At 39.6% G+C, this 27,850-nt stretch overlaps 1 protein-coding gene across 2 annotated transcripts; it reads left to right on the top strand.

The window, feature by feature from the left end:
• Nucleotides 1–773: 773 nt before the first annotated feature.
• Nucleotides 774–27,520, top strand: IFT46 (intraflagellar transport 46). 2 transcript variants are annotated; one of them, XM_090266042.1, is made up of 12 exons: nt 774–920; nt 1,580–1,676; nt 4,238–4,317; nt 13,536–13,660; nt 15,546–15,620; nt 15,772–15,865; nt 16,837–16,965; nt 21,827–21,948; nt 22,310–22,376; nt 26,127–26,187; nt 26,470–26,555; nt 27,041–27,520. In XM_090266042.1, the coding sequence occupies exons 3-12, from the start codon at nt 4,273–4,275 to the stop codon at nt 27,134–27,136; spliced, it is 900 nt and encodes a 299-aa protein (XP_090122168.1). In that variant the 5' UTR covers nt 774–920; nt 1,580–1,676; nt 4,238–4,272; the 3' UTR covers nt 27,137–27,520. The 2 variants fall into 2 exon arrangements, with proteins under 2 accessions (XP_090122168.1, XP_090122167.1); XM_090266041.1 differs by lacking the exon at nt 774–920 and adding an exon at nt 1,990–2,203 and having other exon boundaries at nt 1,625–1,676.
• Nucleotides 27,521–27,850: the final 330 nt, after the last annotated feature.

Genomic DNA, 27,850 nt, shown 5'->3' with positions numbered 1-27,850 from the left:
TGCTAAAAAAAGTTGTGCGACTATTCCTTAGAGATTTTGCTTAAAGTCTGATTAGACTGATTTAGAGGAACTGCATGACCAATGAATGGTACTTGCCCTGGGGGTGAACATGCACAAGGTACAGTACTCCCTCACTTATCGCGGGTATTACGTTCTAGACACCACCCCCCACGATAGGTGGAAATCCACGAAGTAGGAACCTTACATTTATTTTAGTATTTATATATATTTTACGGCTTTATAAACCCTTCCCACACACTTATAAACCATTCCCAGTCCCTTATTAACCTTTCCCACTCCCTTATTAACCTTTTCCACATTTTTATAAACACTACTTATGTTCTTAAACATATTCTACACTCTTAAACCTGCGTAACTTTAACAACATACGTATACAGTACTGCAAAATCCCACGATATAGCGAAAAACCCGCTATAATTAAATATAATATGTTTTTTTAATCCCGCGATACAGTGAGGCTGCGATAAGTGAACCGCGATATAGAGAGGGCCTAGTGTATTTCCAGATTGAAGAGCTAACTATACCTATATGCACCTAAGTTCATCGCCCAGCTTTGCCATCCGTGGCCGCTGGATGCCGCCACAGACGCATTAAACGCGTTTACTGAAACCACAGACGGGCAATGGGACCGCCCAGAGAGGGTTTTTCCGAGCCTCCCCTGATCCTAGGATCCTTCTCTGGAAGACACGTGACGCGCGAGTGACGGAAGTCTCACGAGAGTGAAAGCAAGTCCCGCGATTTTTAAGGTTTATTTATTTATTTATTTTTACCTAACAACTGACAAGAGGCCATTTCTCCAGGTAGAATCCCTAAAGTGCCGTGCCGGAGTTCGTAGTGAGACCCCAGCCCTGCGCTGGGGTTGTTTCCATATAGAGGAGACGGATTCAGAGGGGCTCCAGGTAATTTGTACTCATTCTAGCAGAAAGGTCATTGCCGTTTTTCCTCCCAAGAGGAATTTAAGATGACTCTCCTTCCCTTCTTCCTATCACCCCTCAATCTTTTCTCATCTCTATGACAACTGTTCTTTCTTTCCTTCCTTCACGCCACCAGCAATCATCCTGTTCCTTTTTCTTCGGGGTCTGTCCTTTAAGACAGGGGTAGGGGGTGACGCTTTCGGGATTATTGGATAGTACCGAGAGACTGGAGTTGCCCTTCTCTGCTGGTAAATGAGGTGACCCCAGAGACGGAACTCTTTCTAGAGCCTCTCCAGCCTCCCCAGAGAAACCTCGACAGCCTTGGGAAAACTGGCGGAACTTGGGGCGAGAGCCGCCGTCTGCGGATGAATACCGTAATGTCACCGCGGTGTATCTTAACAGCTCTGGGGAGCCGTTGCAGGATTTAGCTGTTGTTTCCCTCCACGATTCCCTCCTTCCTCAGCCAGCCTGTCAGCAGTTCCTGTATAAGGGCTGCAGCAGATTGACTTAACTGCTTGACCTAGGGCCGAGAAGCCTTAAAGAAAGTTTGAATGGGGGTGAAAGTTTCATATAAAAATGATGTATTGGGTAAGGAGAAGGATCATGAGCCTATGAGCTATGTAATCATGTCTCCTTTCGCTTAGACCAAGATTGTTGAAAACCAAACATATGATGAGCGTCTAGAGATTAACGACTCGGAAGAGGTTGCAAGTATTTATACTCCAACCCCAAGATACAAAGGTAAAAGAGGAATTAAGAGGAGAGGAGAAAAATGGGTCCCAGAACAAAGCAGGAGGCATTCATGATTGTCTCCGTGAAATTCTTATTTTGTAATAGCAAATGCTTGCTTTCAGAGTCATTACTTCACTTGCCCTTTTTTTTTTCCTACCTAGTGAAGGGGAAGAAAAGACAACCACCCAGATTTCAGGGTTCTTACAACCTGATTAGCGTTCCCAATAACCATTTACTTCATGATACTGCTCTACTCACAATCTGTCCAGGGTTTGTGTGTCATTTTTTAAAAATGTATTAAAACTTTTTTTTCACTTTTGAGGATGCTTCAATAACCTGCCCTTAACCTACAATTCTAGTAAAAATCTCAGTGGAATATTTTAAGAGGACCTGACACCATTTCAACAATGAATTTTTTTAATGCATACTATGTGTCAGCCTTATGCTTGGCACTGCAAATTGATCGTGCCCTACTGATGCCTGTAATCATGGGAGACAGATCACAAAATGAATAAACAAACATAATTACTAATGTGGTAAGTGCATTGATGGAGGCAAAGGGTTTGATGTTATGGAGAATGATGGTGAGCAGTGGGATCTACTTTTTTTTAAATTTATTTTTTTAGAGAGAGGGGAGGGAGGAAGAAAGAGAGGGAAATCAATTGGTTGCCTCTCACGTGCCTCCAATCTGGGACCTGGTCTGTAGCCCAGGCATGCGCCCTGACCGGAAACCAAACTAGCAACCTTTTGGTTCCCAGACTGGCGCAACCCCACTGTTGATAGCTTAACTGGGGATGACCTAAGGCAACAACATTTGAAACTGAAAGATGGGAAGGATCCAGACATTGAGGAAAAGTCGGTCAGTAAAAGGGAAGAGCAAGTGAAATGTGAAAAGGCCCTGATGCCAGAAAGAACTTGAGTTAGTGTGAGGACTTGAAAGAGACCAACCTATGGTAGGAGGGAGTGATATCAGAGGAGGCAAGCAGGAGATAGGCAGAAGGCATAATAGGCAGAGCTTTAGAGGCTGTGCTACTGTTATATGTGGAATGGATTGAAAGGTGACCCTAGGAAACTAGTTGGAAGGACTGTTGCAATGGCTGAGTTGAGGTGATAGTGGCTTGTATGAGATATGGAAGTTGAAAATAGAAGAAAAATCACTAAAACTTGCTAATGGATTAGATTTGGCTCTTGAGTTAGGAATTAAGGGTGACATTTAGGGTAGTTTGTTGTGGTAAATATACCTAACGTAAAATGTACCATTTTAGCACTGACCAGGGTGGTTCAGTTGGACATCCTTCCAGAAAGCAAAAAGTCACCACTTTGATTCCAGTCTGGGCATATGCCTTGGTTGCAGATTCAGTCTGGTTGGGGCGAGTACCAGAGGCAATTGATTGATGATTTTCTCTCACATTGATGTTTCTCTCCCTCTCTTTCTCCCTCCCTTCCCCTGTCTCTAAAAAGAAATAAATAAAATCCTTAAAAATTGTAGCCCTTTTTAAGTGTACGATTTGATGGCATTAAATAAATTCATATTGTTATGTAACTGTCTCTACTATCTATTTCCAGAACTTTTTCATCATCTGAACAGGTGAAAAATACCCATTAAATAATAACTCCCCATCCTATACTTCCCAGCTACTTTGTTTCAATAAATTTGCCTGTTGTAGGTACGCCATAAGTGGAACCATACAATATGTTTATCCATTCATCTCTTGTTGGACACTTGGGTTATTTATATCTTTTGGAAATTATGAATATGTTGCTATGAATATTGGTACAAGTTTCTATTTGAGTCAATGCTTCCAATCTTGCGGGTATAAATATACCTAGACACCCAGGTTTTTGACTCAACCATATTTTTAATCTTACCAGCTATGGACATGATAGTTTATTTTTATTTTGGGAAATTTAGTAGGCTAGAAAATGGTGTTTAATTGTCACTTATTTGATTTGGAAATCATGCCCATTAATATTTTACATCTAGGTGTGAATATTTCGGGTTAATTGTTCAGAATATTTTTATTGCTCTGTTGGACACTGGTTCAGATTTATATTTGTGTCTATAATTTGACAGGAGCTGGGTCACTTTCTTTCATATAAGTTTTTTCATTTGATCCTTACAGCAGTTTTGAGTGAGACGTATTATTGATCTTATTTAGAGGTGAGAATACTGAGACTAAAAGAAGTTAAGTCATTTTGTCCAAGTGATAGAGTTGTCCTTCAAACCCAGTATTCTGACTATAAACCCAGCCCTCTTTTCACTTTACTAATTATTCACCTCATTTTACCAATGTGTAAACTAAGAGCAGATTTTATACTATTTATGTAACAGCAGATAATCAGTTAGTATAATGTCCAACCCAGTGCCCTAAGCACAGTAATGCTCAGTAAATATATCTTGAATTGAATTGACAGAGCCATGACTAGAGTTTAGTCTCCTATCCTTCAGCTAGATGTTCATATAAACCATGTTCCATAAAATGATCAGGTTATAATATGTTATAAACTAAAAATATTAGTCTTTAAAAATCATTTTAACAATAATGTAAAGGGAAAACTTTTCTTCTAAGGACTTCCTCATTCTTCCCATCATCCTAACAAGACTATGGCTGATAACAACAGTGATGAGTATGAAGAGGAAAATAACAAGGTGTGGTATAACCCATAGCTTCTTGTGGAATTTCTACTTTGACTTTTTTAGTAGAGATGACACCAGTTCAGTAGGAAATGTTTCTTTTTTTCTTTTTGTATATTTTATTGATTAGGTTGTAACAGTACTCTCATTTTTTTCCCTTTGTTCTCCTCCACCCAGTACCCCCCTTTCCTCAGCAATCTCACCCCCCTTAGTCTGTGTCCACGGGTCGTGCATATAAGTTCTTTGGCTTCACCCTTTCCTATATTATTCTTAACTTCCTCCTGTCTATTTTATACCAACCGATTATGTTTCTTAATCCCTAAACCATTTCCACATTTCTCCCCCTCCCACCTCCCAGCTAATAACCCTCCAAATGATCCCCATACCTATGATTCTGTTCCTATTCTGGTTTGCTTAGTTGGATTTTGTTTTTATTTTTTAGATTCAGTTGTTGATAGTTGTGAGTTTGTTGTCATTTTAATGTTCATAGTTTTGATCTTCTTTTTCTTAAATAAGTCCTTTAACATTTCATATAAAAAGGGCTTGGTGATGATGAACTCTTTTAGTTTTACCTTGCCTAAGAAGCACTTTGTCTGCCCTTTCATTCTAAATGATAGCTTTGCTGGATAGAGTAATCTTGGTTGTAGGTCCTTGCTTTTCATCACATTGAATACTTCTTGCCAGTCTTACTTGCCCGCAAAGTTTCTTTTGAGAAATCAGCTGAGAGTCTTATAGGCTCCCCTTTGAAGGTAACTCTCTGCTTTTCTCTTGCTGCTTTTAAGATCCTCTCTTTATCTTGAACCTTTGACATTTTAATTATGATATGTCTTGGTGTGGTCCTCTTTGGGTCTAGTTTGTTTGGGACTCTCTCTACTTCCTGGATTTGTATGTCTATTTCCTTTGCCAAATTTGGGGAGTTTTCCTTCATTATTTTTTCACCTAAGTTTTCAATTTCTTGCAGTTCCTCTTCTCCTTCTGGCACCCCTATAAATTTGGATGTTGTCATGTTTAAAGTTTTCTCAGAGGTTCCTAAGCCTCTCCTCATTTTTTTCAATTCTTGTTTCCGCCTTCTGTACTGGTTGACTGTTTGTTTCTTCCTTATGTTCCAAAACATTGATTTGAACCCCAGTTTTCTTCCCTTCACCATTGATTTTGTGTGGATTTTTCTTTGTTTCATTTAGCATAGCCTTCACTTCTTTCCTTATACATTTACTGTACTTAAGCATATCTGTCAAGCCTGTGAGCATCTTTATCACCAGTGTTTTTGTTATGGCAGATTCAGAGAGAATAAACCACTTGGAGACAGTGGATAAGGAAAGCAAAGGGTTTATTGCCGGCGGCCAGACCGAGACTATGTCTCTAAAATGGCACTGACCCCGAATGGGGTTTAGGGCAGGGTTTATATAGCAGGTTTTCAGGCGGGGCGCAGGGTGGAACAGGCTTTGTTGTAATCAGGTTGTGCAACTTCAGGTTGCTAATTGTTCCAGGAACTGGGGCTGCATCTGGTCAGAACATGACTGTTGTGGGACATTAGGCTGCGGGTGCCAGAAGCCCTGCAAGAGAAAAGTCTCAAAGAGGTAATTACTTAATGCTAGCAGCAGACATTGGCAAAATTTTTACAGGCCTTAAGTAACAGGGTCCTTAGGGGATGACTGGAGTTCCTTACAAGGAATGGCTGAAGCCCCTACATTTTTAACTCTACATATGTTAGGTTGGCTATCTCCTCATCTGTTAGGTTGGCTATCTCCCCGTCGCTTGGTTCTCCCACTGGAACCTTGATCCATTCACCTTCAATGGTGGAGTACCTTTGAACTCTTGGAGGAAAATCAGGAAGAAAGAGCCTTAAGATTTTGATTCTTCTTCAGGAATAAAGACCACTATTACAGCTGACTTTTGGTGATGAATTTCATATAATGTAGGCCAGTGTTTTTGCCAACGTTACTGATCATAAGAATCAATTGGGGGCATGTAACTTTTTGAAATGGAGGTTACCAGTCCCATCCAGAACTATGGAATCAGTGTCTTGGAGGTAAAAGCCTGGGAATTTATATTTTTAGCAAACACTACAAGTAATTCTCTTAATAAAGCAAGTTTGGAATTATTGTTTTAGGCATTTTATTGTCAACACTTGTGATACTGTCAATATTTTGTGAAAGAGACTTTAATTTTGAAGTCTTAAGACCCAAATGTCATTTTATTGTTGTTCTATGAACCTAGAGAATCACCCTGTTTCTTTGCCTTCGTCACCTGGAACCTGTGGAATGCCCTCTCTTAGGACTTGCAGCATAGCCAATTGGCCCTTTTTAAAAGTAGGTTTGGAAGCTTGGTTTCCATGCACTATATGGCTCGTACTGAGATTAATATATGTTTTGCTCTAGTTTTAAAATTATTTAATGTTTCTTTTATGGTAAAGAGGCTATTGGCACGTACAATTGTGAGACATTATAGGACATCAAAACTGCTTTTGGTCACATTTTCCTCTAAGCATAACACAGTTTTATTATACATAGATAAAAACATATTTTAACTAATCTATAGTATGTATGAAAGATGACACACAGTTGCAGAATTTATTCAGTGACTAAGCCTTATTGGCATAAAATTGATAAAAATCTCCCAATTGCCCCTGCAAGCCCCAAGTACCAATCAGACCCCTGCTTATGGATTAGAGAGGGTGGGAAAGCTCAGAAAGGTAGATTGTAATGCCAATAACAGAAGAGTCGCTTATCTTGAGAAACAATGTATGGTCATTGCATTTAACTTATGGGGGAAGGGAAGAGAAATATGGATTGGTTAGATACCCATTGAAGAGAATGGAAATAGAAAACTCATAGTCTCTGGAACTGCTGATCAGAATTCAGGCAGGGAACCATGACTGAGTAGCTCCATTAGAGCATTAACCTGATATGCCAAGATTATAGGTTTGATACCTGGTCAGAGCAGGGCACATGCAAGAATCAAACAATGAATGTATAAATAAATGGAACAACAAATTGATGTGTGTCTGTTTGTCTGTCTGTCTCTCCTTACCCTCTCCCCATTCCACTCTCTCTCTAAAAAACAATTTAAAAATAAATTTCTTTAAAAAAAAATAATTCAGGCAGGAGGTTGATTATGAACGCTCTCTTTTTTTCAAATGATATTTTATTGATTATGCTATTAGAGTTCCCAATTTTCCCCCTTTGCCCCCCTCACCTAGCACTCCCACTCCCGCAGGCAATGCCCCCACTGTTGTCCATGTCCACGGGTCATGAGTATAAGTTCTTTGGCTACTCCATTTCCTACACTGTGCTTTACATCCCCATGGCTATTCTGTAACTACCTATTTGTACTTAATCCCCTCACCTCTTCACCCATTCCCCCACACCTCCCATCTGGCAACCATCAAAATGTTCTTCATGTCCATGATTCTGACTCTGTTTCTCTTGTTTGCTTAGTATGTTTTTTAGATTCAATTGTAGATAAATATGTATGTATTGCCATTTTTAAAGTATATTTTGATTATGCTGTTACAGTTGTCCCAATTTTTTTCCCTTTGCTCTCCTCCGCCCAGTACCTCCCTTCCCTCCAGCAATCCCACCCCCCTTAGTTCATGTCCATGGGTCACGCATGTAAGTTCTTTGGCTTCATGCTTTCCTGTACTGTTCTTAACATCCCCCTTGTCTACTTTGTACCTACCAATTATGCTTCTTAATCCCTGAACCATTTCCCCATTTCTCCTCCTTCCCCTCCTATACCTATGATTCTATTCCTATTCTGGTTGTTTGCTTTGTTTGTTTTTGTTTTATTTTTCAGGTTCTGTTGTTGATGGTTGTGAGTTTATTGCCATTTTGTTGTTCATAGTTTTCATATTTTTTTTCTTAAGTCCCTATAACATTTCATATAAAAATGGTTTGGTGATGATGAACTCCTTTAGACTTCTTTTGTCTGGGAAGCTCTTCATCTGCCCTTTGATTCTAAATGATAGCTTTGCTGGGTAGCACAATCTTGGATGTAGGTCCCCGCTTTTCATGACTTGGAATATTTCTTGCCAATCCCTTCTTGCCTGCAAAGTTTTGTTATGGCTACATAGGTGAGATTGAACACTCTGAAGCAGTGTATAAAGTCTGCAAAGGATTTTATTTGCCAGCCAGTCGGGCAGACCCTGAGCTGGTCTCTAACAAGTTCTGACCTGCTGGGATTTTTAGGCAGGGGCTTATATACTGGTAATGCCCCTTTGTTTCTTCTTTGGTGGGAAACAGCCTTAGGAAGAGGGGGGATGGGCAGGACTGTAGGGAATGTCTTGGCAGTAACAGGAACAGAAATTTGCAAGACTATAAGGTTATATTCGGCGGCAGCATAGCTCTCCAGCCAGGGATGAATTCTTTGTGAAGCAATTTATCTTCAAAGGGCTAGATATCCTGTAAAGTATAACTTACACAAATGTTATAAACCAGACACAAGCAAATGGAAGGTGATAGAGGCTAAGGTCCTTTTAGCTTGTAAATTACCAATTGCTATAACACTTCTCCCTACATTCCTCTTTCCAAGGCTTTTTAGCAAGTCCTTGCTACTTCTTGCAAAGAATATTTGAAGCCCCTACATATTTACATATTTAGCAGACCTTTGAAACTTTTTACAGGGAATATTTGGTGCCCCTACAGTTTCTTTTGAGAAATCAGCTCACAATCTGGTGGGAACTCCCCTGTAGGTAACCACTAACTTCTTTTCTCCTGTTGCTTTTAAGATTCTCTCTTTATCTTTAACCTTTGGCATTTTAATAATGATGTGTCTTAGAGTAGGCCTTGTTGCATCCATTTTGTTTGGGACTCTCCGTGCTTCCTGGACTAGCATGTCTATTTCCTTCACCAAATTAGGGAAATTTTATTTCATTATTTTTTCAAATAGATTTTCATTTTTTTTGCTCTTTCTCTTCTCCTGGCATCCCATGATGCGAATGTTGGAACGCTTGAAGTTGTCCCAGAGGTTGCTTACGCTACCCTCATTTTTTGGATTCAGTTTTCTTCTATTTTTAAAACTGTATTTTATTGATTGAGCGTCAGCCTGCGAGCTAAGTGTCGCTGGTTCGATCTTCCAGTCAGGGCACATCAGAGAAGGAAAACTCTGATTCCAAAAAACCTCCGCTGCCTTGCGGCATACCTCTTCAGGGGAAAGGCTAAGGGAGTAAACCCCGACAGAAAATCCGGAGCTGGAGTCCCTAAGGCAATTCGACGTTGTAGTCAACACCGGCAACTCCTGCGGCGCACCTGAAGCCAAGCTGTATTGACTCCGTCTTTCCCTTGGATCCTTCAGCTGCGAAGAGAGGGGGGGTCTGCTGCATGGGCAACAGCAGACCCTCCATATCACCCTGCCCAGGCTCTGTAGCTTCAGCTCCACTGGAGAGGACACTCCAGCGTCATCGCAAGATGTCGATTCAACACGGGAGGAGACAGATACCGTGTCACTCCCGAGTCGGACTGCACAACCATTCTCGGCGGTGCAGATAGACTCTTAAGAAGCTACACCATCGTCTCTCGAGACGGACGGCTGCTGATAATAATAATAAAAAATTTTATTGATCATGCTATTACAGTATTACAGTTGTCCCAATTTTTCCCCCTTTACTGCCTGGTACCATTCCTCCAGCAGGCCCTCCCCCATAGTTCATGTCCATGTGTTGTGCATGTAAGTTCTTTGGCTTCTCCATTTCCTATATTATTCTTAACATCCCCATGTCTATTTTGGTCGTAACCAATTATGCTTTTTAATCCCTGCACCATTTCCCTTTCTTCCTCTTCCCCTCCCAGCTGATAACCTTTCAAATAATGGCTTTGTTTTGTTATCTTTAGCCTTTGGGATTTTAATTATGATGTGTCTTGTTGTGTTCCTCTTTGGGTCCAACTTGTTTAGGACTCTGTACTTCCTGGACTTGTATGTCTATTTCCTTTACCAAATTAGGGAAGTTTTCTTTAATTATTCTTTCAAGTGAGTTTTCAATTTTGTGCTCTTCCTCTTCTCCTCTGGCATCCCTGTGATTTAGATGTTGGCACACTGGGGATTTCCCAGAACTTCCTAAGCTGATCCTTGATTTTTTGAATTCTTGTTTCTTCTTTTTGTTCTGGTTGAATGTTTATCTCTTCCTTATGTTCCAAATTGTTCATTTGAATCCCAGCTTCCTTCCCTTCTCTGTTGGTTTCCTGTGGATTATTCTTTATTTCACTTAGTGTTACCTTCCCTTTTTTCTTTATTTTTTTGATGTACTTAAACAGTTCTCTGAGCACCCCGATAACTAGTGTTTTGAATTCTGCATCTGATTTTGCTTAGTTCTTTTTCTGGGGTTTTGTTCTGTTATTTCATTTGGGCCATATTCTTTGTTGCCTCAATTTAACAGCCTCCCTGTGTTTGTTTCTGTGTATTAGGTAGAAATGCTTTTACACCCTGTCTTACTAGCGTAACCTATGTAAAAAAGGCACCTGCAAATGGTGTGGGGTGGAACCTTAGGTAATTGCCAGAGTGACACAACCCATTTCAGTACTTTGTAGCTGTGTGGTCAGGACTCGAAGTGGGACAGTACCTCTGCCTGGCCTCTGGTGGTTCATCCAGCAGTTGCCCCATTCCAGTCACTTCACCCCCTTCCTGTGTGCAACTGGCGTGCTTCCAGCTGCTTTCTGGATCGTGAATCCTGGAGTGGGTGGGTCTGTGTATGTTCTAAGACCATGCTGGTCTTTTAAGTGGCAAAAATCCAGCAGTTCCTTTTGCCACCCCAACCCCCACAGGTTTTTGCAGCCAGAGGGAATGGGGGGGTTTATCTTCTTGGTGCTGGAATCCTTGGCCGTGTGGACTGGCCTGGCGCTGGGATTGCTTGCTCCCAGTTATCCTTTCCATCCATTCTGCTACAGCTGCTGCCACTGCTGCCTTTCCATGCCATGCTGCCTCTTCACCTGTCTCTGTAACTCCACCCTGCCTACCTGTCTGGATAAATATGTCTTCTTTAAATCCTTAGTGTCAGACTTCCATACAGCTTGATTTTCTGACGGTTCTGGGTGTTTTGAGATCTGGTTGTAGTTCTTTCTATGGTTGTGCAAGGAGGCAAAATTTGTCTGCCTATGCCTCCATCTTGACTGGAAGTCAGATTCTTTTTTCTTCTTGTTGTTCTGATTGGTTGTTTTTGCTTTCTTATGTCCAATATCATTGATTTGATTCTCAGTTTCATTCACACTTTTGTTATTTCCCTGTAACTTGTTCTTTATTTCAATTAGTGTATCCTTCATTTTTGACTGGATCTTTTTTATGCTGTTGAGGTCCTCACTGAGTTTCTTGAGCATCCTTATAACCAATGTTTTGATCTCTATTAGTTTAGTTCTTTTTCTAGAGTTTTTATCTGTTTTTTCATTTGGGCCATGTTTCTTTGTCTTCTCATTTTGGCAGCCTCCCTGTGTTTGTTTCTATGTATTAGGTAGAGCTGCTTTGACTCCCTGTCTTGTAATGTGGCCTAATGTAGTAGGTGTCCTGTAGGGTCCAGTGGCACAGCCTCCCTCATTACCCAAGCTGGGTACTTGAGATGTGCCCTTCATGTGGGCCAAGTATACCCTCCTCTTGTAGTTGAACCTTGATGCTATTGGTAGGTCAATGGGAGGGAGTTACCTGGGCTGGTCAGCTGCAAGGATTAGCTCTGACCACTGACCACCAACCTCTGCCCTCCATGGAGGATCAGCTGTGTGTGGGCAATGTGGTGGTGTTCCAATGTGGTCTGTAGCTGTCCACTGGGTGTGCAGACTCTGGGGTTTCCCAATTGGTGCAGACCAAGGTCAGCCCCCACCTGTGTTCTGCCCAGGGCTACCCTGGGAAGAACTATAAGGTAATCTGAGATGGCTGCTATTTGAGCTGGTCTTGGAGATTTCCATGCAAAGCCAAGGTGTGAACCTAGGCTGGCTGCTGCTAGTGCTGGGCCTAGGACCACTTAGCAAGAGGTACAGGGGCTGAGGGCTGCGGGCTCACTGAAGCTGTCTGTTGCTTGTTTGAGAGGATTTAGGGTGTTGTGAAGCATGAGCCAAGACCAGCCATTCATTTGGAAAGCAGCTTGGGTGAGCACGTAAGTCTCTTGGTTAGCCAGGTTGATGTCATCTTGGGTTTTGCACCAGCCTGCTGGATCTGTGGCTCTGTTGGGGAAGAGCTCTGAAAAGGGACAGTGGCCTCTGCTCACTTTTCTGTCTGGGAGAAGGCTGTCTCCCAGCTCTCATCTTGATGCCAGACATTTCACTTTCTCCTTGTATGCCACTGGTACCTTTCAAGCTGCTACCCCAGTGCTGGAGCTCATAAGGAGTGAGTTTGAGTAAGTCCATGTATAGATTCTTTAAGAAGTACTGCTTGGGACTCCAGAAGTTTCTTCCATTGACTCAATCCCTGCTGGGTTTTGCAGCCAGAAGTTATGGGAACTTATCTTCCTGGCACTGGAACCCTGGGCTGGGGGGCCTGGTATGAGTCTGGGACTCCTCGCTCCCAAGATATGCCTCCTGAATTTTTACCCACCAAATGTGGGTGTGGGACCAGACCATTCCGTGTCTCCGCTCCTCCTACCAGTCTGGTTAGATGTGGTTTTCCTTAATTCCATAGTTGTCAGACTTGTATCCAACTCAATTTCCAACGGTTCTGAGTGATGGATGTTCTATATTTTAGTTATAACTTTGATGTGGTTGTGCAAGAAGGTGAGCCATGTCTGCCTATGCCACCATCTTGACCCAAAGCCTCAATTTTCTTCTTTTGATGGTTACAAGCAACTTACTCTGGGCAATCTTGCAAATTAAATACTAGATATCCTCCCTGTGATCCTTATGCATATTAAGATTCCCTGAAGTTTGTCTTCCCCACTTCATCTTTCCCCATTTCCTTCCAAAATAATTTAGAGTTTCCTTTTTTCAAAAGTGCCCAAGTTTTAGAGTTGAACCTAACTGCAAAGGGTATGCAGAGGTCTCAGGATCTCCTTAGTAATAGGTAAAATAGATATATATCAGATATAATTTAGACTCAAACCTCAAGCAGAGAAATAGAATATGGTTTTAGAAATGGGGACGTAGTTTTCAGTGAGCAAGAGCAGACAATGGTTCTTGAGGCCCTTCTGGAGTGTGCTAGTTTCTCTCTAGCGACGTGGTGCCAGGTGGGAGGGTATTGGTTAGAGTCCTAGGAGAGAACTGGGCATAGGTACACTACATTTTTCATTATATGGGCCTTTCTATGCCTACTTTGCCCTATCTCAGGAGAAGAAGAAGACCTCGCAGCTGACACCTCAACAGGGTATTAGTGAAAATGATGATGATGGCTCACCTGAAACTGATTCTGATGAAGAAGATGATGATGAAGAGCATGGAGGCCCTCTGGAAGGGTAAGGAAAGCATCCTTGCCAAGGAGGAAAACACCCTCTTCACTGATTGATTAGGAGGATATCAGTTAAAAGTGAAATTTAAGCATTTCTTTTGGTCTCTGTTTAGGGTTTTCACATGTCTCAGAAAACCCACCATAATGAGTTTTCATTCTTTTCTGGCTCTACTGCATCATTGAGACCTATGATGTCACTTGCACTATTTGAAACATTTGTGGGCTCAGGGTTCATGAGGAATTGCTAAGTAAATCTAAAGGATGGTTCCTGACTTCAGGGAGTTCACATTTGGGAAAAAGAAAATAAATTCATGTACATACCGAAGCATTTCTATTTAGCAAGGAAAACATACATACATAGGAGTAGAAAACTTTAAACTCAGATTCTTTTTAGACAGGAAGAGAATAGGTAGCCCAAAACTGAGGCAAAATGTTCCTAAATGATGCTAAAACATCTCACCCTGTTCCAAACCCTCATGTTAGATTAGTCATGATCTACCCCTATAGTTTTTAATCAAAGTGGATTCTAAGGCCCATCCATTTAAAATATAATTACTGTTAAATAAATGATGATGTAACCAATCAGTAGAATTCCATCTGGCCATTGAAAAGAATGAGCCAGTACTCTTTGCGCTGGTAAAAAACAATTTCCAAGAGATAGTTAAAATTTTATAATGTATACAAGTGTTTGTTTTGCTACCATGTGTATAAAGCAAATATTACATAGACTATCTGTAGGATGCACTAAGAAACTAATAATAGTGATTACATTTGGGAGGGGAGCTTGGTAGCAAGGGGATGGGGTGCAGGGAGACATAACTTTTCATTGTATGTATTTTGTACCTTTTATTTTGTATCCTGTGCATGCATAATTTATTAAATTAGTTGAATAAAAATAAAAATAGTTACCTCTGGGTTATCCATTTGCAGGGAGACACTAATTAAATTGGACAAATTAATACCAGACTGACTTCATGCTTCCCAATTTACTTCATGATCATAAATTATTATCAGGAAAATGTAAACTTTAAGTCATTAACTTAGTTAATTTTTTATTAAACTCTTTCCAGAACAACCTTATTAATAACTCTCAAAGTCACATATATTTTGTCAATGTTTATTACATTTTACTTAATTATAATTAGTGTGTTGTATTTTTTTACTGTGTACATTTCATGTGTCAATAAAGTATTTTTTAGTAACTATGCAATATTCAACTTGAACATACCTAACTTACTCAAATGTTGGATATTTTATTTGTTTCTATTGTTATACTTCTATAAATAACACTGTGAAAAACATCTTCGTAAAAATTCATTTTTTTCTTGGGGCGAACTATTTTCATGCCAGAAATTAAAATCTCATTTCATCTTTTCTCTTATCCCTTTCATTCAGAAAAAGGAAAAACAGTTTCTGCTATAGTCTTAACATTTTTTAAAAAGTATTTGTTAATTTTTTTAGAGAGAGGGGGAGGGAGGGAGAAAGAGAGGGAGAGAAACATCAATGTGTGGCTGCCTCTTGCACTCCCCCAACTGGGGACCTGGCCTGCAACCCAGGCATGTGCCCTGACTGGAAATCAAACCAGCAACCCTTTGGTTCATAGGCTGGCACTCAATCCACTGAGCCACACAAGCTAGAGCTAAATTTTTTTTAAATTAATGTTTTGGATTTTCTGCAGCTCTGTTCTTCTTTACTATCAGAGATAACTGAGAACTAATTTTAATGAATTGTAAAGTTGCCTTGCAAACTACCCAGGAAAGGCAGGTGTGGTTGAAGCAGGAACTAGGTTCAGAGTCATGTGTCCTGTGATTGTATTGACACATGGGGTGAATCAGGGCTCAGCAACATCTGCTCTTCTCTGGCCACCGTGAATTATAGTTTTCTTTCCCCAGAGCCTATGATCCTACAGATTATGAGCATTTGCCAGTTTCTGCTGAGGTTAAGGAACTCTTCCAATATATAAGTAGGTAAGTATTAGGACTTCTTACTATAACCCTCCAGGCCTTACCTTGCCCTTTTCTACCTCTAGTCTGAAATAAGGCCATTCTCTTTGATTTTTAAACCTGAATAGTAAAGTAATTTTCTTTGTTGCCATCTTCCCTTGGAAATATCTCCTAGGTATACACCTCAGGTGATTGACCTGGACCACAAACTGAAACCTTTCATTCCTGATTTTATCCCAGCTGTCGGGGATATTGATGCATTCTTAAAGGTACAGTCAGAACATCATAAAAATGAGTTCATAGATGTTCCTTCTGACCCCTTTATTACTCTATAAGTTCTACTAATTTTCTTGACAAGCATTGGCTATGTTGAAACATATTCTTCACTTCATTTGAGTTGTTTTTCTTTTAATTCAATTTAATTTTTTAAAAAGATTTTATTTATTTTTAGAGAAGGAAGGGAGAGAGAAAGAGAGGGGAGAGAAACTTCAATGTGTGGTTGCCTCTTATGCGCCCCCAACTGGGGACCTGGCCTGCAACCCAGGCAAGTGCCCTGACTGGGAATGGAACTGGTGATCCTTTGGTTCACAGGCTGGTGCTCAATCCACTGAGCCACACCAGCCAGGGTTAATTTAATTTTTAAAAGTTTCTCTATATTATTTATTGTATTTTTTCTCATTAAGAGTTCTTAACCTTGCTCTCTACTCCATATTTTATTCATTGCTATTAGGTAGTACTTGATCATCTCATTATATTTTAAAAATTTGTCATATATTTGCCACCTAATTATCCATGACTTTAGCTTTATATTTAAGTCCTATAGATGATGTATATTTTTCTAGATAGGATTTTAGTACAGCGTGTTATACAGGCATGCTTTTTTCTTTTTTTTTAAATCCTCACCTGAGGATATATTTATTGATTTTAGAGAGAAAGGAAGGGGGCTTGCAGAGAGGGAGAGAAACATTTATCAGTTGCCTCCTGTAAGTGCCCTGACTGGGGATCAAACCCCCAACCTAGGTATGTTCTCTGACCAGGGATAGAATTCACAACCTTTTGGTGTACAGGACAATGCGCCAACCAACTGAGCCACTCAACAAGGGCCAGGCATGCTTTTTAATACTAGTAATACTGAGGAACCAGAAGAGCTCTTCCTCTTTAGCTTATTGGAAACAAGATGTATGGCCTTTTAATGTTCCTCTCATGTTTTTCTCTGTTTTCTCATTTTTCTCATAACCAGGTCTCACGTCCTGATGGGATGCCCGACAACCTTGGCCTATTGGTATTAGACGAGCCTTCTACAAAGCAGTCAGATCCTACAGTGCTTTCACTGTGGTTAACAGAGAACTCAAAGCAGCACAACATCACAGTAAGACACTAGCCTAGTGCAGGCCCCAGCTGGAGAGGCTGGAGCATAAGCCTTGCTGGTATTTGGATAGTTGACTGACTTCCTGCTAACAGGGATGGCTATGGTTTTGAGACAGCCCTATCTTTTACATAACAGTTTTTTGTTTTTTGTTTTTTGAAGTATATTTTATTGATTATATTGTTACAATAGTTCCAATTTTTTCCCTTTTGCTCCCCTCTACCCAGCACCCCCCCTCCCCCAGCAATCCCCCCACGAAGTCCATGCCCATGGGTCGTATATACAAGCTCTCCTGCTTCACCCTTTCATATATTCTTCTTCTTTTTTTTAAATAAATAAATGATTAATTAATTATTTTAACAATAAAAAATAACAATTCCTCCCTCTCAGACTTAAGACCCCTTATAATCTTATAAAGAACAATGGGCAAAGGTCTCGAGCTCCTCTAGCTGCTTCAAGCTGGACATGATCGTTGTCCTACCTACCCTTGGGTCCAGAAATCCCTAATAAGAGTGGGGGTGTGGAGGGGAGGGTGGCCTTCCCACATGGGGAAGGATCGTGCAGACTCCAGGTCAGTTGGCTGTCCCAGGACAACGGCGTGCTTGGTTTAACAGGCTGGCATCCTTGTTGTATTCTGGGGGCAACAGATTTGGCAACAGGGTTAAAAGACATCATTCAGTCCATAACCACTAGATAACAGAAGGCAGGGATTAATTTTTCAATGTCCCACATTAGGGAAAAAAAGGGCTTCTTTGGAGGAAGGTGTACCAGGCACATCTCACCTGTCCAAAACCCTTTTGCCCATTATACTTAGTTTGGGCTGAGGGAAATATTTTAGGTTTCCCCCCTCTCAGACCTCTGGGCCCTTTCTGTCCAAGCCATTAGGATAAAAAAGAGAAACCGGTTTTGTAAAGTAAGCCCACGGACCACCCCTTACTTCACCAACCCAGCCACTTAGTTCAGCCAAACGGTTCAGTCTCAGAAGGCAGCGATGCAGAAAGGATTAAATGAGGCCTATAGACAATTACTCAGGTAATGAGATCATAGGCTTATGCCCTTTGAAAACAGAAAACACGTGTTAATTTATGTAACATAACCCACAAACAAGTCCCTAAATCTGTAAGACTGTCTTATTGGAAAGACATCCAGTTACAAGGCATTTGACATTTTTCTTGCCTTTAAATTGAACATCTTTGATGATACCACAGACATAGTTTAACTTTCAAATGAAAACATATTTTAAATGAAAAGAAACTTTAAAGACGGTTAGCTGCACTACTTTATAGTCTGCCACTGATCATTGTGATTTTCCTTGAATAACGATTTTTCTCCCTAAGATTACCGTCCTTGTTGTTAAAGGAACTGCATTAAGTCCATTTTTAATTTATCCTGTTCATTTGCATAAACACAAAAAGAGCAGCAAATGATCACTTATAATCTTTAGTTCTGCTTTGCTGGAACTTACGCAAGGAACATTTAGGGTGACCTTCAGTCTGCCCTTCAGGGCACAGAAGCAGAACCACACACCTGTCTTTCCCAAGTCCTTCTGGTTTTCCATTGTGCCTTAAGGTCCCTTCTAGCCATCTTTCAGGAAAACAACCTTCATTCCTTCCCTGGAAATATTGCTGTGGACCGCACAACCAACCACAGTACCAGGCCTTTTATCTCGTGGGCTTTTATTACCTTCGAAAGTCATTCCCAGTTCCTCAGGGCTTTTTGGTAACAACCAGAGCCCAAGCATGTCTCCTTTAGGCATGACATTCCAGTCAACATCTTGGTCAAAAAAAGCCTCTATTAACAACTGGTCCTTTAGAATGCCAAACTCTGGAGGGATCAGATAGGGAGAAAAATAAAGTGTGAAGGAAAATCTTTGTCCTTCTAATATTCACTGAACTGGCATTTCCATTCTTCATATTTTCATTTTTCCCCCACTAAAATTTTTTTTGCTTTTCCATTACAGTTGTCCCACTTTTTCCCCCTCTTGCTTCCCTGCACCCTGCCCCCCCTTCTCCCACATTCAGCCCCCATTCAGTTATCCATGTCTGTGGGTCATTTATACATGTTCTTTGACTAGATCCTTCCCCTTCTTACCCCCTTCTCTCCCTCCTGCCTCCCCCCTTGTTACTGTTAGTCTGCTCCTTGTTTACATACCTCTGGTTCAATTTTGCTCATTTGTTTGTGTTGTTCATTAGTTTACTGTAATAGGTGACAGCATAAGGTATTTTTCTTTCATTGCCTGGCTTATTTCACTAAGCATAATTCTTTCTAGTTCCATACATGTTGTTGCAAATGGTAGAAGTTCCTTCTTTCTTTCTGCTACATAGCACTCCATTGTGCAAATGTACCACAGTTTTTTGATCCACTGATCTACAGATGGGCACTTAGGTTGTTTCCAGCACTTGGCTATTGTAAATAGTGCTGCTATGAACATAGGGGTGCATAAGTTCTTTTGAACTGGTGTTTCAGGATTTTTCGGATATTTTTCAGAATTGCTGGTTCAAAAGGCAGTTCCATTTTTAGTTTTTTGAGGAAATTCCAAACTGTTTTCCATAGTGGCTGCACCAGTCTGCATTCCCACCAGCGATGCACCAGGATTCCCGTTTCTCCGCATCCTCTCCAGCACAAGTTGTTCGTTGATTTGTTGATGATTACCATTCTGACAGGTGTAAAGTGGTATCTCATTGTGGTTTTTATTTGCATCTCTCTGATGGCTAGTGATGTTGAGCATACTTTCATATGTCTGTGGACCCTCTCTATATCCTCTTTAGAGAAGTGTTTGTTCAGGTCCTTTGCCCATTTTTTAATTGGGTTGTCTGTCTTCTTGGTGTTGAGTCATATGAGTTCTTTATATATTTTGGAGATCAATCCCTTGTCCGAGATATCATTGGCAAATATATTTTCCCATATGGTTGGTTTCCTTTTCATCTTGCTGATGTTTTTTCTTTAGCTGAGCAGAAACTTTTTAGTTTGATGTAGTCCTATTTGTTTATTCTTCTCTTTATTTCCCTTGCCTTAGGAGATATATCAGTGAAAATGTTGCTACGTGGGATATCTAAAATTTTCCTGCCTATTTTTTCCTCTAGGACTTTTATGGTGTCATGGCTTACATTTAAGTCTTTGATCCATTTTGAGTTTATTCTGGTGTATGGTGTAAGTTGGTGGTCTAGTTTCATTTTTTTGCATGTCCCTGTCCAGTTCTCCCAACACCATTTGTTGAAGAGGCTCTTTTCACTCCATTTTATGTTCCTTCCTCCTTTGTCAAATATTAGTTGACCATATAGACCTGGGTTTATTTCTGGGCTCTCTATTCTGTTCCATTGATCTATATGTCTGTTCTTATGCCAGTACCAGACTGTTTTGATTACCGTGGCCTTGTAGTATAGTTTGATATCAGGTATTGTGATTCCTCCTACTGTGTTCTTCTTCCTCAAAATTGCTGTGGCTATTTGGGCTCTTTTTTCATTCCATATAAATTTTTGAAGTATCTGTTCTAGGTCTGTGAAAAATGTCATTGGTATTTTAATAAGGATTGCATTGAATCTATAAATTTCTTTGGGTAGTATGGACATTTTAATGATGTTGATTCTTCCCATCCATGAGCATGATATATACTTCCAGTTATTTGTATCTTCCTTAATTTCTTTCTTCAGTGTTATGTAATTTTCTGAGTATAGATCTTTTACCTCCTTGGTTAAGTTTATTCCTAGGTACTTTATTTTTCTTGTTGCTATGGTAAATGGGATTTTTCTTTCAGTTTCTATCTTTGATATTTTATTGTTGGTGTACAGAAATGCCTTTGATTTCTGAATATTGACTCAGTACCCTGCTATTTTGCCAAATTCACTTATTAGGTTGAGTAGTTTTTTTTGGGTCTATAGGGTTTTCTATGTACACTATCATGTCATCTGCAAATAATGACAGTTTTACTTCCTCTTTTCCAATTTGGATGCCTTTTATTTCTCTTCCTTGTCTGATTGCTGTGGCTTGAACTTCCAAGACTATGTTGAATAGGAGTGGAGAGAGTGGACATCCTTGTCTTGTTCCTGACCTCAGGTGGAATGCTCTCAGTTTTTGCCCATTGAGTATGATGTTGGCTTTGGGTTTCTCATATAACATAACAGTTTTACTGAGATATAATTTATCTACCATAAAATTCACCCCTTTGAATCATACAATTCAGTGGTTTTTAGTATATTCACAGAATTGTAGAACCATCATGAACTAAGAATATTTTTATCTTTCCAAAAAGAAATACTACCCATTAGTAGTCACTCCTCATTCTCCCATGCTCCTCGACCCTGGTAACTACTTCATTTTTTTAATGGCTGAATAATATTCCATTGTATGGACATACCACATTTTGTTTATCCATTTACTAGTTTCCACTTTTATTAATTATGCTGTCATGAACATGTACGTGATTTTCAATGGACATATGTTGTTATTTCTCTTGACTATATATGTAGGAGTGGGATTACTGGGCCATATGGTAATTGTTGAGTATTTTAAGGAACTACCAAACTTTTCCAAAGTGACTGAACCATTTTACACTCCTACTAGTAAAGAATGAGAGTTTCAGTTTCTCCACATCTTCATCAGCACTTGTTAACTGTCTTTTATTTTAGCCATCGCAATAGGTGTGAAATGGTATCTTATTATGGTCAGTCCTGTCTTACTGATCTGCTCCTTTCTCGCGGTGCTCGAAAATTTTGTCAGGGTTTCCTATAATCTCTTTGTGGCTGCTGTCAGGCTTCCCTTTTCATCTGCTACTTTGTATATGAAATAGCAGCACTTGATGAGTCACTCTGTAAAAACAACTCTGTTACTTCAGTGCTGTCAGTCAGGCTTCCCCTTATTTTTCTAGCAACACATGAAAGTAAAGAGCCTGGAAGATGCAGAAAAGAATCCCAAAGCCATTGACACATGGATTGAGAGCATCTCAGAGTTACATCGTTCTAAACCCCCTGCAACTGTGCACTATATCAGGTAAAAAAAATACCCCATACTTCACCACTGTAACCCATGGAAACTTTCACCATCTGTGAACCCATTGCTTCTGAGAAGAGGGCCCAAAGGCTGGGGATACCATTGAGCAGCCTGAGGTCGCATGGATCCTGACAGCTACTGGCTGAGATTGCGACATAAAGTTATGATTTGTCTGGTATTATTACTTGACCAGCTCCTCCAAGCCTCAGGCCCTGGGTAAGTTTGGTTTGCCCAGTCTGTATTCTCCTGAAATCCTAATGTACCAAATTGAGAACCTCCCTTCATCCTAAATATCCTGATCCAGAGGTTGCTGATGTCACTCGTCCATGTTTTTTGTTTATATTTACCTCTGTACTTTTAGGCCTATGCCTGATATTGACACGCTGATGCAGGAATGGTCCCCAGAGTTTGAAGAGCTTTTGGGCAAGGTGAGTGGAAGATAGCAGGAGATAAGAAAGTATGGCATTCTCTCTAGGGCCCAGTGTTTTCTTTCTTCCTATGTTATTATCATTATTAACTTATTAATTGATGTATAATGCATAATCAGAAATGTATATATATTGATTAATTTTCACCAGTTGAACACCTCAGTGTAAATCAACATGTTAGATAAAAAACCAGAACATTGCTAGCATCCCCATGTTCCCTTGACTAACCACTATCTTGATGTCTCATAGTGTAGATTAGGTTTGTCTATTTTGTATTTTATCTAAATGTAATTGAACTCTTTATGTTATATTTATTTTGCTCATCTATATTGTTCATTCATATGGAGAATCATCCATATTATTTCATACATTGTTATTATACATTCTTCTCAATACTGTATGATATTGCATTGTTTGAATATATGACAATTTATTTATTCTATGGTAGCCATTTGGGTAGTTTACAGTTTTATCACAAATATAATATTACTACAATATTACGATAATATTTCTGTGAGCATTGTAACACATACCTTTTGATGAATATATATATATGTGTGTGTGTGTGTGTGTGTGTGTTTGAGAGTTATTTATGCTATTCTAAGAAGCTGGTGTTCTATTCATAATTACCCCAAATTTAGAAATATAGGAATAGCCCTGGCTGGTATGGCTCAGTGGATTGAGCACCAGCCTATAAACCAAAGTGTCACCTGTTCAATTCCCTGGGTTGCAGGCCAGGTCACCAGTTTGGGACATGTGAGAGGCAGCCACACATTGATGTTTCTCTCTCTTTCTCCCTCTTTTCCTCTCTCTAAAAATAAATAAATAAAATCTTTTAAAAAATAAAATAAAAATTCAGGAATAAATTTAATAAGAATTGGTAAGACTTTTTTTTGTGTGTGAAAACAAATTATAAAACTTTAATGACACAGATTTGAATGAATGAGGAATCAAGCCATGTTTCTAGGCAGGAGGAGTCAATCTCATAGCACTGTCAGTCCTCCCCAGTTTACTCTTCAAGTGTAATGCCTTTCAATTAGGATTTTAACTGCATTCTTTTTTAGAAATTGAAAATCTGGTAATAAAGTTTACCCGAGAGAATCAGTTTTTAAGAATAAAATTAATCACGGAAGTTTTAGGAAAAAATAATGGAGGATTTATCCCATCAGACATTAGAAACACATTATAACCCTGGCTGGGTAGCTCAGCTGGTTAGAACTTCATCCCCACACACCAAGGTTGTGGGTTTGATCCCTGGTCAGGACACATACAAAAATCAACCAATGAATGCACAAATGGGTGGAACAACAAATCAATATTGTTTTTTCTCTCTCAAGTCAATAAAAAAAGAAATACATTATAAAGCTATAGTAAATAAAACATTAGCATAGGAATAAAAATAGATGAGCAGCACGTAAGAATCCAAAAGCAAACCCACGGTGTATAAGAAAGGTAGTATTTTGAATGATTAGAGATAGACTGGGTTGTGATGAGACAACTGACTAGCCATTTGAGAAAATTAGGTTTATGCTCCAACCATATGCATATGTGAATTCCAAATTAATTAAGCAGTTAATGTAAAAATAATGCATAATTAAGAAACTTAAAAATTATAATGGGGGCCCTGGCTGGTGTGACTCAATGCATTGAGTGCAAAAGGTTGCTGGTTCCTTTCCTGTCAGGGCACATGGGAGCATGTGAGAGGCAGCCAGCTGATGTTTCTTGCCCTCTCTCCCTCCCTCCCCTTCTCTTTGAAAATAGATAAAATGTTTAAAATAATTCTAATGGGGAAAATGTGATAGTTACCATAAACAAAGTTAAAGCAAGAATAGATTGAGAAAAAATACATATATATGTAACAACATTACTATCCAAGCAAAAAGCTATTACATGTCAAGGAAAGAAAACTGAGCCAAGAAGATTCACAGGTTTTTCCTGGCCATCATACTTAAAATTATACCAACTCCCCCATGTTCCCCACCCTCTCTTCCTGCTTTTTCTCCATAAGACATACCTTCTAATATACTGTATATCTTACTTATTTTGTTTTTGTTTCTCCCATCTAAAATATAAGCTCTGTGAAAAGGGAGGGTTTTTTTTTGTATATGTTTATTGAGGAATTGTTGTGAAAGCAAATAATTTGAGAACAACTTCTTTTTGCCTTAAGCATTTTAAAACTGTAACTGGTGGAAATGTCTAATGAGAAAATTGAATAGGTAGATTGTAGTACATTCAGTGAAATGCTTACCCAAATGAATATTATTTGGTCTTATTTTGCTCTGATACGGAGAAATATTAATGATATGTTGTTAAGTGAAAAACATAAATTACAGAACTACATACAGTATTCCCTCACATATCGTGGGTATTATGTTCTAGACCCCCACAATAGGTGAAAATCTGCGAAGTAGGAACCTTACATTTATTTTAGTATTTATATATATTTTAAGGCTTTATAAACCCTTCCCATACACTTATAAACTGTTCCCAGTCCCTTATTAACCTTTTCCACTCCCTTATTAATCTTTTCCATACTTTTATAAACACTACTTATGTTCTTAAACATATTCTACACTCTTAAACCTATGTAACTTTAACAACATACGTATACAGTACTGCAAAATCCCACGATATAGCAAAAAATCCACTATAAATAATTAAATATAATATTTTTTAAAATCCTGCAACATAGTGAGGCCGCGATAAGTGAACTGCAATATAGAGAGGGGCTACTGTACACTCTGATTTTTATAAAAAGAGAACAAAAAATTTTAAGAAGTTAATTGTTTTTAAACTTAACAATAAACTTGTTTAGATCAAGAGCCTGTCACCTGAAATATCATGTCCAGTGTTTCTGTTCCTTAAGTATCCAAGGACCATTAGACCTTTAAAAAAATTATTTATTTTGTAGAGAGAAGGAAAGGGAGGGAGAAAGAGAGGGAGGAAAACATTGATCGGTTGCCACCTATACATGCCCCAACTGGGCACTGAACCTGCAACCCAGGCATGTAACCTGACCAGGAATCAGACCAGTGACCTTTTGCTTTGTGGGACAATGCCCAACTAACTGAGTCATACCAGTCAGGGCAGGACCGTTAAGCCTTTTAACACAAAGTAATTATCAATATTTGGACATAAAGTAGTACCAATTTCTTCTTCACAAATATGCACAGAAAGATAGCATGGCATTATATTTTACTTATAAAATTTTTTTGTTCTATTAGATCATCTGCAACTTTGGTGGTTAATGAATATGACCAATTCCATTTTACTGATTAGAAAAAAAGAAAAGCAAGTTGTATTATTTGCTAGGATTGCCATAACAAAGTACCACAGGCTGGGTGGCTTAAAAAACAGAAATTTATTTTATTTTTCTCATGCTTCTGGAGGCTTGAAATCTGAGATCAAGTTGTCAGCAGAGTTGATTTTTTTTTTTTCCCAGAACCTTTCTTACTGGCCTTCTTTCTTCTCCCTGTGTCTTCACATTGTCTTCCTTCCTTATGGGTCCATGCCTTAATTTCTTCTTATAAGGATACCAGTCATACTGGCTTAGGGTCCACACTATGACTCATTTTAATTTATCTCCTTTAAGAGTATATCTTCAAATACAGTCATGTTCTGGAGTGCTAAGGTTAATTCAATATATGGATTTTGGGCGAACACCATTTAGCCCATAATATGTATGACTTTTGCTAGGAGCTCTTTTTCCTTCAGAGAGAGAGACCTTGGTACATCCCTTGCCCTTCCTAGGTGAGCCTGCCCACGGCAGAGATTGATTGCAACCTGGCAGAGTACATTGACATGATCTGTGGTAAGCTCTTCCATCCCTTCCTTGTCCTCATCTCTGGATAGATCCAGTGCGGGATTTTGAAAAGGACTGTTTACTCTGAGAAGATAGCATCCTGAGTTACAGCCTTCATTCTAAGCCACTTGTGCTGTTGGCAGCACTCAAGGATAGTGCTGGACTTATACCTGCTGGGTATTGAACTCCCAAAGCCATAGTAACATATCCCGTCTGGGCTATCCTAAACAGAAATGCCCCATAAGTCCTAGATTTTTGTTTGGTTCTGCTCATGGGAGTTATTGATTTCAGCCATCCTAGACATTCCTATCTACAAGAGTCGGATCCAGTCTCTCCACCTGCTCTTTTCCCTCTATTTGGAATTCAAGAACTCACAGGTAAGTTTAGCATTAGAGATTGACATAAGTTGTAGTTAGGATTGCTGAAGTCTGCACTATTCTGAGTCAGCTGTGATTGTGTCCTATGACAATGTAAGATGTCTCTGCCTGGAGTTACCATTACCCTTTTTCATAATTAAGAGACCTGCAAAGCAGGCAGGGGTGGAACTTTCAAAGAAAAGGAAGTAGAGGAGATGTGTGCCTTAGATGAGGTTAGGTAAGGATCTACAGAGGACACTCATTCTTATAGGAGAACCAAGTGGAATAATGAATGGAATCAGGAAGGAAGGGAAAAAGGGGTTTATTATTGAAGGAAATAGGGCAGATTTCTAGCTGTTTTCCAAAGATAACACCAAAGAATTGTTTTGAAAGTAGAATTGGGAGAAAACTGGAGCTTACAGCATTATACAGAGGTTAGTTCTTGCTAAAATGTAGCAACTAGCATATCCCAAATACTCCATGTTCCCTCTCCTCTTTCGTCACAGCATTTTAAAGCTCTAGCTGAAGGCAAGAAAGCATTCACCCCTTCATCCAACTCCACCTCCCAAGCTGGAGATGCAGAGACATTAACCTTCGGCTGAGACAGCTCCCTAGTCACTTTGTTTCAAGGCTGTGTTGGCTCTTCTGCCCCAGTTGAGGAGAGAGATTGTCATCAGCCACTGGCATCCTTGCCTGCATCACAGCTTGACTCAGGGACAGTGCATGTCCTACTACCTTCTCTGCCAGAAAGCACTACGCATGTTCATTAAATGGCTTCTGCCTGTCTCAGATTTCCTTCCCATAGGAATGACGCATCTCTCTCACTATGGGGATTTGAGTTAGATGAATTGGAATTTCTGGGATCCCAGGATGCTTAGTTAGGAGGAAAGTTGTAAAGATGTTCTTTTTGAGATAGCAATGCAGTTAATTTTCATTTTTAAGTTAGTTGGCAAAGATTTTACAAATAAAATACTCTTTAACTTTCAGGTTGTCTTGCTGTTCTATAATATAAAAGAGAAAACAGACTGAGCATAAGGCAGAGATAAGGAACTTGGCCTAGTAATAAACATGAAGTGAATAACAGTTTAATCAAATCAACTTTGTGAAATAAAATCAAACACTAGCCTCCAAGGTTGGCAGTAGATGGGAATAATTTTTCTCCCAGAACTTTTTTTTGTGGGGGTGGGAGGTGGGTCTCTCACCAGTTAATGCTGCCTGCCTCACAGGCACCTGCCTGTCTGGCTCTAGTCCTGCCTGGTTGTAGTCTCAGGGAGCCTAGCTATTGCAGCAATCCAGGTGAGAGATCACTATGCCTT

This window comes from Furipterus horrens, unplaced genomic scaffold (assembly GCF_987537825.1).
Source record: "Furipterus horrens unplaced genomic scaffold, mFurHor1.1.pri manual_scaffold_2, whole genome shotgun sequence".
Lineage (NCBI taxonomy): Eukaryota > Metazoa > Chordata > Mammalia > Chiroptera > Furipteridae > Furipterus > Furipterus horrens.
This window is presented reverse-complemented; position numbering and strand designations above follow the sequence as displayed.

Coding starts and splice junctions, on each gene's coding strand:
- IFT46 (XM_090266042.1), top strand. CDS start 4,273: ATGGCTGATAACAACAGTGATGAGTATGAAGAGGAAAATAACAAG. Junction 4,318..13,535: donor ATGAAGAGGAAAATAACAAG/GTGTGGTATAAC, acceptor GCCCTATCTCAG/GAGAAGAAGAAGACCTCGCA. Junction 21,949..22,309: donor GCAACTGTGCACTATATCAG/GTAAAAAAAATA, acceptor CTGTACTTTTAG/GCCTATGCCTGATATTGACA.